At 36.7% G+C, this 14,096-nt stretch overlaps 1 protein-coding gene across 7 annotated transcripts in view; it reads right to left on the bottom strand.

The window, feature by feature from the left end:
• LOC135208566 (solute carrier family 35 member C2-like) overlaps window positions 1–14,096 on the bottom strand; it is a 51,630-nt gene that overhangs the window by 18,725 nt on the left and 18,809 nt on the right. For 4 of the 7 annotated variants that reach the window (XM_064240890.1, XM_064240889.1, XM_064240888.1 and 1 more), the window contains one exon: window positions 13,894–13,965. The exons of 2 other annotated variants lie outside the window; for them this stretch is intronic. In XM_064240890.1, the coding sequence (XP_064096960.1) occupies window positions 13,894–13,965 (72 nt within the window). Of the gene's footprint in view, window positions 1–8,642; window positions 8,798–13,893; window positions 13,966–14,096 lie in introns of those variants that run through there. One more of the 7 variants, XM_064240894.1, reaches the window with a different exon arrangement.

The raw sequence follows: 14,096 nt of genomic DNA, 5'->3' as shown, positions 1-14,096 counted from the left end.
GGCCTTTAGCATTAGCAGGAGTAAGCAAAAAGGAAGGAACCAAGTGATAAAAAAAAGAGTGAAAGTGGTGATGAAGTTGAAATTCTTGTATAAAAAAGAAAGAAAAAAAAAAAACCTACGTTAAGTAAAAAAAAAAGTAAAAAAAAAAAAGTTTAAAATCAAAAAAGAAGAAAAAAAAAAAAGTTAAAAATCAAAAAAAGAAAAAAAAAAAGGCAGAAATTAAGGATGTTCTAGCCGCTTTTCATAAAGTGCAATGGTTTGTCCTCCTCCTCTGCCGCCACTTTTGGAGATAGCCTCACTTGAAAGGTAAGCTTCCACATTTTACCTACAGTATTTCTTGTATACCATGTACACTAATACACTTTATTTACAGGTTATTTTGCATTTTGTTATTAATTTAGGTTATTGAATGGTCCAAATTGTTGTAGTATTTCATTGTTATATGGTCAATTTAGCTTTAACCCTTCGCCACTGGCCCTGCTGCATTGCTGCTTACTGCTTGCATAACCTCATGAGAACCCCCTGTCGACCGCAGAGTATCAATCATTACTTGCTCCCACTAAACATTTTTATGTTATTCATATTTTTCCTTCATATTCTTATGTGAAAACATTGTGTATGGATATCAATGAATATTTTTTACCCCATTGTCAAAAAATTATAAAAAAAATATAGTAAGAATATCGGAAAAATAGGAATATTTAGTAGAAAAAGTAATTGCAGAAGTAGGAACTGTTATAAAGTAGTAGAAAACTAGCAGTAAAGTATATAGAAATAAAGTAGCAGAAAAAGTAGTAAAGTAGTAGTAAAATAGTAGTAATGGTAATAGCAGTACTAGTTTTCTTACTGAAACAGTTTATCCTAGGTTTCATACAGAAACAGCATATACATCAATGAATGTTTAGGTGGGCAGCTGGTAATAATAATAATAAAACAGTAATAATAGTAATAATAATAATAATAATGATAATAAAAGCAACAGCATCTCGTGACCAATACGTATTATACATATGGGCAGTTTATTCACCCCCATTATCATCAGCAAGCTATAAAAACACATCTCATCACAAGTAACAGGCCTCCATAGAAGTTCTTTCACCTTACGCTTTCCTGTTGAATGAAAGTACTACTCTGCCCGAGCATTCATCCATTCTCACAATTTGTCAATTACATCACCACAAAAAAGGAAAAAAAAGGCATCACGTAAGCAGATGAAATCTGGTGTGTAAGCAGGAATCCCATTGCCACCCTCCGTGAATCAGGGGGGGGGTGGGTTCTGGGCGCAAGTCACAAGATGGATCAGTTATGAACTGCCAGCCTTCATCGACAGAGGTTCAATGTCTTCCAAACACTCGTTGTCACTGTCAACCTCTAAAAATTATCACTATAATCATCATTCTGATAGATTTGGCAGGTACTCAGACCCTGACTCTGAAACACTATCATCTGACATGATACTGAAAAAAAAAAAAAAAAAAAAAAAAATAACTGCAATCAAAAGGGAAAAAGATTTGGAACTTCAAATCTACGTGGTTTTACTGGACAAAATCGTAATCATCTTTCTCGGATAATAGCCTGAGGCGCACTGGTATATGTTGGCCAGTACCCCTCCTAATATCCCATAGAAAATGACGTCACGACGTCCATCGGACGCTCATTGGTTAGAATTAATTGTGGGTGGAGCTTCAGCACCTCTCTCGTACACAATACTGTGTCGGAAACCATCCAAGCTACAAGAAACGCTTTGCTTTTCGAGGAGGGATGAAAGACGTACACGCGTACGTCCCGGTCTTTTATTACTGTACCGTAAAAGACGTACATGTGTACGTCCCAGTGCTGAAGGGGTTAATATGAAATTTACTGGGTGCTTTTGGAGGGCTTGGAACGAATTAGCCATTTTACATGTAAAATGAGGTCCAAGATACGAAAACCTCATGATACGAAGGGCGCCTCTGAACGGATTAATTTCGTATCTCAAGGTACTATTGTATTTTTGATACTGCTGAAAGAGCAATGTTAAAGAGATAGCCTATGTCTTGAACTTGAAGGTTAAACCTAAGCTTCATCTCTAATCTCTATCATTCACCATGATCACCAATTACATTATAGGTAAATAACACTCATCTGAGTAGACTTTCGTAGATCCTGACGGCTGAAAATTAGTAGCCCTGTTCAACCTGAAAATCCACAGTGTTTTCTTGGTTCACTAATCTCAGAGTTTTATCTCCTTGATTTCTCACAAGAGCAGGGACTGAGTAATATGATTTGGCATCTCTGTTTGACCTATTGTGGCACCTAAAACACACTGCAAGTGTTCACCATATAGGATTAATAGGTACATATCATGGTTTTCTGTAAAATTGTTCTCACCATGAATGCATGTTACTTTTGCTCAACACAGCTAGGGTAAATGACTGAACTAGGGTAAATGACTAAACAACCTAGGGTAAATGACTGAGCGGCGACATAAGTGTTCACCGATCCCAAAATGCGGCCACCTTCCCAAAAAAGTACTTGAATTCACTGCCATGAGTATTTGGTAGTCAAAAGGTGTGGCCTATCCAATCAGCACACCAAGACCTCAACGCTCCTCTTGAAGCAATTTTTTCTCTTAAATTACAAAATCATGGCATAGCCTAATTCATGCGCTTTTTAGGGAAGTGGCTGTACTTACCCTACAGACTACTAGGCCAAGTCAAGACTTCACTGGGATAAGGTTAAGTTGCCATGGACCAGCGTAACGAAATTCAATATTTATAGGCTATAAGCAGGATCAGAGTCATAAAGCACAGGTTGGTTAGGCTAAATAAGGCATTAGCCTACCTGGAAAAGTGCATCAGAGCTAACATCAGAGTGGTACATAGGTAATACTATACTCTGTTTTTTTTCATCTGTCATCCGACTGTGGTGTGTTTGTATGGTAACACTGCGTCCCGGGCTTGAAATAGTTACGCTGTGTAAGTTTTAGGTAAATAAAGGATATCTGGTTGTACATTTGCAACTGAAAAGTGTTTTAATAATTTACTGTATGCAAATTACACCGTTAATATTCGAAATAGGATATTGTTATTATTGTTGAATGTAAGCTGCCTTTTCGGGGTGGCGAATGGAACAGCCAGACGCAAATTCCATCAAACAGATGCTAAACCAAGTTACGTCATATCGTATCAGGCTGAAACGCACTTTATAAAAATTAACAGTACATACTGATATACTTACATATAATGAAGTAATACGTTGACATCTTGCCGTAGTGAACAGCGAGAGAAGCAATTTTCCCGCCACTGCGCCTGGCTGTTCCATTCGCCACCCCGAAAAGGGAGCTTACATTCAACAATAATAACAATAACCTATTTCGAATATTAATGGTGTAATACGCATACAGTAAATTATTAAAACACTTTTCAGTTGCAAATGTACACCCAGATATCCTTTTATTTACCTAAAACTTACACGTAGCGTAACTATTTAAAGCCCGGGATGCAGTGTTACCATACAAAAATACCACAGGCGGATGGACAGATGAAAAAAAACAGAGTATAGGTAGGTAGGTAGTACCCAGGGGGAAAAACCAGCGACTACCAACCCTTATCACGGTGGACAGGTCTTATTCACTCGATATTTAAATGGTGAAACAAGAATACAATTACAACTCCAAGCATACCATTCAAAAGATTGAAATTTTTTCAACATAATGTAATATATGAAAGCCCCATACAAACTAAAATAAGCATGTGACACTCTTCGTAAAATATGTTTTCAAGGCAGTTTTGAAATCCAATATGGTGGCTACCGTGGGATGTACAGGTTCTGATCAGTGACGAAAATCATCTTTCCCAGCAATCATTTGAAGAATTTTAGCGTATGTATGTAACGTTTATTGATCTTACTCAAGATTGCAGTTGTAATCAGCACAATAAAACAACATTTTGTTGCCTATATTACTGAAAGAATGAAACTTTTTCTTCCCAGGATCATGGTTTGAACTGAATTCATTCTTACCTTGTAATAGGTGGTTTTTATCCTTACTGCCATCACAACTGAAACTCCACAGTGCTTATTTGATTGTTATTATATACACATTATGGTCTCAATTCACTCCACATTGCACTTTAACCCTCTTACACCGACTGGACGTATTTTACGTCGACATTTTTTGTCTCCCGTGTGCCGACTGGACGTATTTTACGTCGACTTACAAAAGTTTTTTTTAAATTCGCGGAAAAATACTTACAGCATACCAGCCTAAAACTTTTGAATCACGCGCCTTGGGGGATGCTGGGAGTTCACGGATGAAGGTGTTGTTTTGTTTACAATCGTTACGCAGGCACGCAAGTGCGAATTTCTTTCTTGCCGCACTAAAAAGTATCTGCGACACATCTCGAAAATTATTTCGTCACTTTGACATAATTTTTGTACTATTGTAAATTAGCCGTTACATGAAGTATTATATATGAAAATGTGCGCATTTTTATGTAGAATACAACAATAAAATACTCATGATTGTAGCTTTTATCAGTTTTGAGATATTTTCATATAAATAACGATAATTGCAAAAATTTCAACCTTCGGTCAACTTTGACTACCGAAATGGTCGAAAAACGCAATTGTAACTAAAACTCGTATATTTTAGTAATATTCAATCATTTACCTTAATTTTGCAACTAATTGGAAGTCTCTAGCACAATATTTCGATTTATGGTTAATTTATGAAAAAACTTTTTCCTTATGTCCGTGCGGTAACTCTTCCGAAAAAAATCATACATGCGATTGTGGTAATGTTTGCACCATTTTAAAATTAGCCGTTATATAAAGTTTTATATATGGAAATGTGCGCAATTTCATGCACAATACAATTAAAAACAACCCATGGTTGTAGCTTTTATCAGTTTTGAGATATTTTCATATAAATAAGGATAATTGCCAAAATTTCAACCTTCGGTCAACTTTGACTCTCCGAAATGGTCGAAAAACGCAATTGTAAGCTAAAACGCTTATATTCTAGTAATATTCAAGCATTTACCTTCATTTTGCAACAAATTGGAAGTCTCTAGCATAATATTTTGATTTATGGTGAATTTATGAAAAAAATAACATTTTCTTTACGTCCGCGCGGTAACTCTTCCGAAAAAATCATATGTGCGATTGTGGTAATGTTTGCACCATTTTAAATTAGCCGTTACATAAAGTTTTATATATGAAAATGTGCGTAATTTCATGTAGAATACAACAAAAAATAATTGAAGGTTGTAGCTTTTCTCATTTTTGAAATATTTGCATATAAATCACGATAAATAGAAAAAAAACCACATTCGGTCAAATTTTACTCTACCAAAATGGTCGAAAAACGCAATTGTAAGCTAAAACTCTTACAGTCTGGTAATATTCAGTCATTTATCTTCAACTTGAAAGAAATTTGAAGTCTCTAGCAAAATATTTAGATTTATGGTGAATTTTAAAAAAAATCTTTCCTTCCCTCCGCGCGCGGATTCTCTGCCACAAATCTCCGAAATGCGTACGTACCATTCTCGGAATATTTGCTCTGTTTCATATTAGGCATTTCATAGAGTTTTATATATGAAAATGTGCGCAATTTTATGTAAAATAAAACTAAAAATATTTGAAGGTTGTAGCTTTTCTTATTTCCGAAATAATTGCATATAAAAAATATATATATAAAAAAATTTTACATTCGGTCAACTTTAACTTGTCAGATATGGTCGAAAACTGCATTTGTAAGCTAATACTCTTACAGTATAGTAATATTCAATCATTTGTCTTCATTTTGAAAGAAATTGGAAGTCTCTAGGACAATAATTAGGATTATGGTGAATTTTTGAAAAAAATATTTGTTTACGTCCGCGCGTTAAGAATTCATGCATTATTTTGTGATAATATTTTCTCTGTGTTGCTTTTATTGTTTTACAATGTGTTATATACCAAAATGATTGCAATTTAGTGTACATTACAACGAAAAAAAAGTAACTTGTTACCTTTAACCGTTTTGCGCACAGCGCGATTTGAAATTTCGTTTTTGCGCTATCATATATCGCATTATTTATATATGATAATGATAATTTTTTTCATTTCTGATGGTTGCATACTAAACTTCAGCCAATGACAAAAAAAGGAGCCACAAATGAACTCTTAATCTTGAAAACTAAGCGCGCTGAGATTTTTTGAAAAAAATATTTTTTCCGCTTCTGCGCTCACTTAAACACCTCCGGGACACGGGAGACAATTTTATTTACTGCTTCGGCGTAAGAGGGTCAAACAAGTTGCTGTTCCTGGTTCCTAAGAGCGCGCGCCACAAACACTGTTATGAACAGCAGACGACGAAACTGCATAGTTTTATTCCCCAAATTGTTTACTTTACTCGTTATTTAGTTCAAATTTACTTTGTTATTTCAAAATTTTAATTCAATTCATGTATATTATCCCTTTTTTGCAACCAAATTACCCCAAAAAATTACAGATATTTCTAAAGTAGATACAATCAAATGTTTCTCACCTTGTACATCTGGCTGCCAAAAACCATAGAGGAACGACTACGGATAAGTGGATTATATACATATTTTTTTTGTTTTGCTTTTTTGTTTTTGCTAGCACTTTTCATTGATTTCAGTCTATATTAGTATTTTGTATTTCTTTAATAACCATATGCCAGAAATAAATGTAACCTTTAATGTTTGCATGCTAAGAATGGCAAAATCATCGTTGCCACATTAGTGCAGGCTTCACACATACGCCGATTCATTATTATAAACTGTTTCCATGAATTCTAGTTGTCATAGTAATGCAATAATGATAAAATTGCTTTAATATTTATGTATATACACTTCCAATACATAACCTAATTTCACCAATTTCAACGTTTTGTGTGTAGTCTTATACCCAGTTTGGAGGGTCAACACATACTGATTGGCAACAGAGAGAGAGAGAGAAAGGAAGGCGAAGGAACGAAGAAGGAAAGGGGTGAGAGAGGGTAGGTGGAGCTTTTTACGTGTGTTCGTATCCATTTCTGGATAATGGAGTTTTTGTCTCTTGGTACAAGGTCAAGTGTCGTTATTCTTTACGATTAGTGATTCACGATACCCTTATAAATTACGGCACTGGGTGTAATGCTTTATAGCAAAATCTCGTTCTGATAAGAGTGTTCGTTACAGAAATAGGTATTGCCCAAAATCGTGCTTGCACTGTCGCTGAAACCCATAGTAGGTATGCTGCCTAGTTGTCAATCAAGTTTTTTGTAATCAAGTATTTTTTACGAGCTAGATATTGGATAAATTTGTATTTTTCTCAATCAAAACATATGCCCCTCAATGCTAACTTTCCTCTTTTAACAACTTTCTGGTCATTGCAAATTCGGCCCCATAATTTCTTTTGATGCGAAAACAAGAGGCCCAGGGACCGAAAACGATTGCGTCACACTACGGCGATAATCCGGCAGTAAAACATCTTCATATATCCAAAAAGTAAATAATAAAGATATATATGCACATTACGATTATACCAATTACATGAAGAGCTGATAATCTGCATGAATAACTGGTAAACTGTTCTGCAAGAAAGTTGAGTAAAGCAATTATTTACAATAGGTACGAAAGTCAAGATGTCGTGACGTCCTAATACAGGACTTAAAAGAACATTATACATAATTCCAAAAAATAATAACTTAAATTTGAGTCAGAATCGAGTTACTTTTTCAATAACAAATATTTTCAAATGAATCATCATAAATATGCAAAATATTGATGTTTTAGCTACTATTTATTTTAAAAATTATCGAAGCGCACTCTTCGTCGTCGTCTTCTACCAAAACAGTTAATTACTCGATGAGGGAAAGTTTTCCGATTGTTGTGATGAAAGTGCCCCAGCGTCTGTGGGTACAAGTGGTGTGCGGATTTATTACAGGAAATGGTTAGTTTATTGACACAAGCGACTCCGTAAACATCGAGATGGCGTCAATCTTCAAAATATTTTGAGTTGTAAGTAAAAATGTTGAACGCGTTTTGGTGAGATTTGCACTACGTTTGACACCCTTTTCACTACCCTCTGTTTAAATCTTAAAATTTGGCCTTAATTTCTAACTTTGGAGAAAATAGATACTTACTTCGAAAGGAGAGTAGAGGTCTTTAGCTCCGTTTCTCACCAACAAGAAGTCGCGACTAATGCCCATCTCCGATGTCAGGACGTGTTATAATGTACTTTTTTTGGGATTGTTCACGCTGATCGTACATGGTCCACTCTGTACCCTGCGGTTTTTTACCCTACTAGCCTAGGTAGTAGGTAGGTAGTAGGCTAGTATGCTTTGGCTCGCAGAGGGGGGTTCACCGCCAAAGAACCCCCACCGTGACATCAGGTATATAGCAGTACGATGTGTCCGTGAATATTTCGCAATATTATCAGGCATAGCCTTGAGACTGCCTTGTTAACCAACCGTAGACTTTGCTATTAGGTACCTAGGTACATCCTGTCAACCGTAGGACACCGACAGCCTGCATGTGATTTTACTCTCCTTCCTGATAGGAAAGTTAGCTATACTTGAGTAATACATTCCCATTTTTACAGAGAGCGACAACATTCACGGAATTCCCCAATGGCCTTAATATACCTATGTTATTTACGAACCTCGAACTTACCGTCAATGATGTACGATTTGAATGACAACCTACAGATGGGGAAAATTGAAGATGTTGACACTTGTCTTGTTTACATGAACAGCGGGAACGTTCTCTATGATCTCGGTTACCAGGATTTACTTGCGTGGAGGCTGTCCGACAACTCAACAGTGTCCTGTGTATCCCATTAAATTTTCCAAGATATATTTTTAAAACAAATACTAAAACTGATGGATATTCTCGTACCGATTAATTCAAATTGGTTGACACGAGCTGTAAGTAAGTATATCCATGAATAAGAAAATGGCTACAATAAAAGTTTCTATTTCCTGCTACACTTCTTGGGATAAAGAAAAAAAATTGGCTGACAAATCTCTTATCAACAGTATTTGGTCATTTACGAATGTTACTTAGTCCTAAAAATAAGTAAGATGACAGAACTAATCTGTTAAATCGTTATGTGAAAATATGTTGAAAATGCTGAAAAAGCCCGACAAGGCAACGAGTACCTTACTTGGGTGCACAGGTGTGAAGTTCATTATACATGTGGGTAATTTGGGCTTCGCTTGCCCTCTCATGATTACGGACAACTTTATTTTGTAAATAATTAAGATTATTTATTGAGATAGAACGATCATGTACCGCTTCTCTTACTTCATCTCCTCTCTATAACTAATACTACTACTCAATATTCGCTCTCCTATGGTTTTTAGAATATGAGATTAAGTGCATGTTTGTGCTTAAATGCTAGCAGACCAATACCTGGCATTAATCTTTATTATGTAGTATCAGAATTCTGCTCTTGAACTAGCACGTACACACGTGTGTGTTTTATATATTTATATATAGCAGGGTGTCCCTAAAGTCTCTTTACAATTGCTACAAATAAGCAGACACATATGTGGAAATCGTTACAAAAAATAAGAAGTAGATATTGAAGTTTGTTTGCCTCACTCAGTACACCTTTATGTGGGACACACGCACACACATAACCATGAGAATATCAAAATGGCACTGTTCTTTACTATAGCAAATTATGGAATGATCAACCTAATCATGTAGCTCGAGTTGAATCTTCGAAATGTCAAACTTGGTCCTAATATTCTTTTTTACTAGGCAGGCAAATAGGAGTACCTATCATTTCATGATTTACGTACTGTTTGATTGATTTCCCTTTTTATTTATATATGTTATTTTAATTGTTATAATTATCTTTACTTTTCACATTCTTTTCCAGTTTAGTAGGCTGCCTTCGTTATCAAGGCCATCATTGGCTAAGAGCATTCTCCATTCTTCTTTTCTAACTTGTATTACAGCCAGGTAGAGAAAGTAACAGCTAGGTTTAGAAGCGTAGCTAGCTCCCTTTTAAATATCCCATCTCAGTCTAGCCCAGAACAGTCAATTCGGATATTTATCTGATCACTAAGGAGCCACTTGATTACCAATCAGTCATTTGCCTTTCACGAAGGGTTGCCAAATCTTGCAAGATTAACGTCTAACGATATCTTAGCTAACTCATTTATCCAACGGGTGACTCAACTCTAAGAGAATCTCGATTCCAAGTCGTCCATATAGCCTCGACTTCCAGGTTGGCATTAACAGGGAATACGTATTTCGCAATAATTTGGGTTCTGTGTAGGTACAGTTTGCTTCTCCTTTAAATTAAAAGATAAATAGTAGGTCATTCTTACTTCACTGGTCACGTCGCTGAAACCGATAACTGGAATCTTAACTAAGCTGTTCGTACAGATAAGCGTACAGGGTGGGAGGAAGAGACCTAGCAGAGAATGGTAGCTACTGACGTCTGTCAAGCATCACAAATGATTTTGTGTGAAGCCTCTCCGATGCATCACATAGAAAAAATATATATTTTAAGTGTCTATTCGTTAAAAGGTGTCTCGGGAAAATCTCAGATGCTGTTGCCTGCCGTCTGACGTTGATGGGGGAATGGAATAGCCTATGCAAGCGCTGGGACCTACGAAGTCATCAGCACTAAAACGGAAATTGAGAGTGGAAAGGTCTGAGAGAGGTGTAACTGGAGGAAAACCTCGCAATTGCATTATGCAGAATTGTTGGGAGAGGGTGGTTAGCAAGATGGAAGAAAAAGTATGAATGGAGGTACTGCCAAAGGAATGAAAGGGGTTGCAGCTAGGGGCACAATAAACGCTGCAAAGGACCTAAAGTAACGCCTACAATGCACTACGTGAGGTGCACTTACGGAACTAACCCCCTACGGGGAGGTCGTTGATAGTGCAGCCCTGGCTACAGCTAATGACCCTTATTGACTCCATACCGACGGTTCTAAACTAATGAACAACCTGCATATTAATCAACTGGCGTGACAAGTCATTGCCAACCAAGTCAACGACGGGAGTTAGGGCCTTTTGTTAAAATTTCACATCCATAAATGAATGTAAAGGTTTTGGTAGAGAGATGACGATGCCAGAAGACTCTCTTTAAAAACTGAAAAAAAATGAAGTGTAGGTATACAGGAAAGAAAGCTGAGCATGTGTCAGTCACACTTGGCCCCAAGATATTATCGTCAAGTTTTCCTTGACAAATATTCTTTGCTAGAGTTGTTTTTTTAAATTATCGAAAAGACAAAACTTTATCCATTACTTTTCCGTGTTTTATGCAGTACCATAAAATGTTAATAGAGAGACCAAGTGAGAGAGAGAAACGCTACATCTTCTGAAAATGGGGTTAGATGAAGCTAAAGACTGGCTATGTTTTTAGGCACAGGATATTGGTACGGCGACCGTATCCCTGGTTGCGATAAATATTGATGCAGAGGTGAATTGCGCATGCTTCAATTTCAGACTTGCTGCCGTACAATTAACATAGTGTAGTGAGGGTACGTTAGACTCTGTCAGTTGTGCCGTATTGCGCTATTGACTTGATGTAGGTACGGCAGTTTGCTAATCATGCAGCAGTTGCCGTACACTGTTGCTAAGAGCTATTGGTCGGCACTCTATAGGGTATCAGCGAGTGTAGTAATAATAGTCGAACTGAGTAGTTTCGCTGAACATGTTCAACTCAAATGTCAGAGTGTGAAGCACCATACTGTCATCACCAAAGCACCAAAACATTTTGACAGTAAATGAAAATATAAAAAAAATCACTATTTAAACATACTTAGATTTTGACTATATACATGAAAAATAAAACTAAACTAATCTATCGGTGTATTTCATGTTTTCTTTGAATCTCCTCTGAACAGTGTAATAATCCATCAGTTTTCCGCGAAAAACATTTGTTTACAGGTTTCAATGAGCTGAAAAAAGCAATAGACCGTAGACGTCTACGAAAGTCAAACTTCCAGAAATTGTAAAGCATCCGTAGGTCACGAACGATCGAATCGGCCATGAAAAAAAGCTCCGAAGAGGAGATTCAAAGACTTGAAGTACACAGAAATCGTTTCTCTGCTGTATTCATGGTAGTAAGGAAAACTACCAAGTCGATCTTGTGGTAAACGGCCTAATCAATCGTAAGTAATAATTCAAATCAGGTCTATATCAACAGTATGTTTCCCATATTGGACGCACTAAGCTTCAAATCTTCTTTGAATCGCCACTTCGGAGCTCTTTTCAGGGTCGATTCGATCGTTCGTGACCTACGGATATACAATTACTGGAAGTTGACTCTTCGTAGACGTCTATTGCCTTTTTCAGCTCGTTGAAACCTGAAAATATCTGTTTTTCAGCGAAAACCTATGTATTATTACACGTCATTTTCTTGCTGTCACTGATATGCCTGAGGCGGCCGCGGTAAACAAGGGTTCGCGCATGAGCAATTCACTGCCGTACCAATATCTATCGCAATCAGGGATACGGCTGCCGTACCAATATCCAGTTCGATGTTTGGCAAATGCACTTCGTTTGCAAACAGATATTAATAACTTTGGACAGCTTTCTATTCGATTTTTTTCTAATTTTTTAAGGTTTGATTACTGAAGCGAAAAGAATACCACAAAAATTTAAGCAGACCTAAAGGGTTCCACCAAACAAGACTTTACCATTTTGCTGCTGCTAAAATACATACATACATAACTTTTTCATGTTAGTAAAATACACACACACACACATATAAATATATATATATATATATATATATATATATATATATATATATATATATATATATATATACCTTTATGTTGCTAAAAATAACTGCACAGAAAAATCGGCCAATCATATGAAGGTCCGAATAAGCCTGGATAAAGGTCCGAATGAGCCAGTACATGGTCCGAATCAGCCAAGGTCCGAAAAAGCCTGTTCCCCCTTTTTACTGTTGCTAGATTACATACATATAAGTATACCCTTTACTGTTGCTAAAATACATACTACATAGGCTACATACCTTTTACTGTTGCTAAAATACATACCTACATAGGCTATACATACCTTTTTGTTGTTACTAAAATACATACATACATATATACATACCTTTTTACTGTTGCTAAAATACATACATACGCCATTAAAATCTACTAACACACGTCTCTGTTGACAGCTCTTTAAACGGGATTTTCTGGTTAGTAATACTGATACTAAGCACCAAACCGAAGAATTTAAATTCTACTTGCGACCTGAATTCGCATATCTGTCAGCAGATACGTCTCAAGAACATAAACATAAAATATATAAATAATATGAAAAGGACATGTGCCACAACACCACACCAGTATACGTAACTAAAGTTCGTTGCCGATCCGGATTTAACAGGAGGACGCAGTTATTGAAGTGGTAAACACTCGACCATGGACGCGTTAGTCAAAGAGACATTGCCAATACGGAAGTCGGCGCGAAAATTCCTGCGGTTCCTATTTTCGGTTTATCTATTTATTGATTTATTTTACATCGTTCGGAATCATAATTCCTTGAGGGGAATGGATCCTTCTTCTAAATTCTTAGTGAATAGTGGAGGCTATTGATGTTAGTTTTCTTGAATCAGCCATTGAAGAAACACCGAACGTGACTGCAATCACTGGGTGGCGGTTCCCTCATTTTTCGTGAAAGGTCCAATTCGAATTGTTCACGATCACGAGCCTATTGGTCGTAACCCATCCCATCGTAGGGTGCATAGTCCTATCTAACCTAGCCTAAAGATACCGTGACCCTAGGCGATCAAGGGTTTAGCCGAGGCCACCGTTTAGCTCCCTAGGCCTAGAGGGTAGACCGACCAGTAGCTACTTGCCATCAGTGAATCTTGAATGTGTGACTACACAATTTTGCATTTTTTAAATCTCGATGGGTATTTATTACAGACATACCTGGAGCGTAGTTGAGGTAGTACTGGCCGAGAAAATTTCCGATGCTCCGGAGAGAGTGCTTGTGCGCTAAACCTGGGGAAAAGCAAAGATGATCAGTTCTTTCAGTTTGCCGGTAATCGTATGTACACACATATTCTATATAAACCACGAAGGAAAAATAAACAACTCCGTTGTTTATTTTTATTTCGTGGCTTATACCTATA

This window comes from Macrobrachium nipponense, chromosome 35 (assembly GCF_015104395.2).
Source record: "Macrobrachium nipponense isolate FS-2020 chromosome 35, ASM1510439v2, whole genome shotgun sequence".
NCBI lineage: Eukaryota > Metazoa > Arthropoda > Malacostraca > Decapoda > Palaemonidae > Macrobrachium > Macrobrachium nipponense.
The sequence above is the reverse complement of the archived record's forward strand: the minus strand, read 5'-3'. Positions and strand labels throughout refer to the sequence as shown.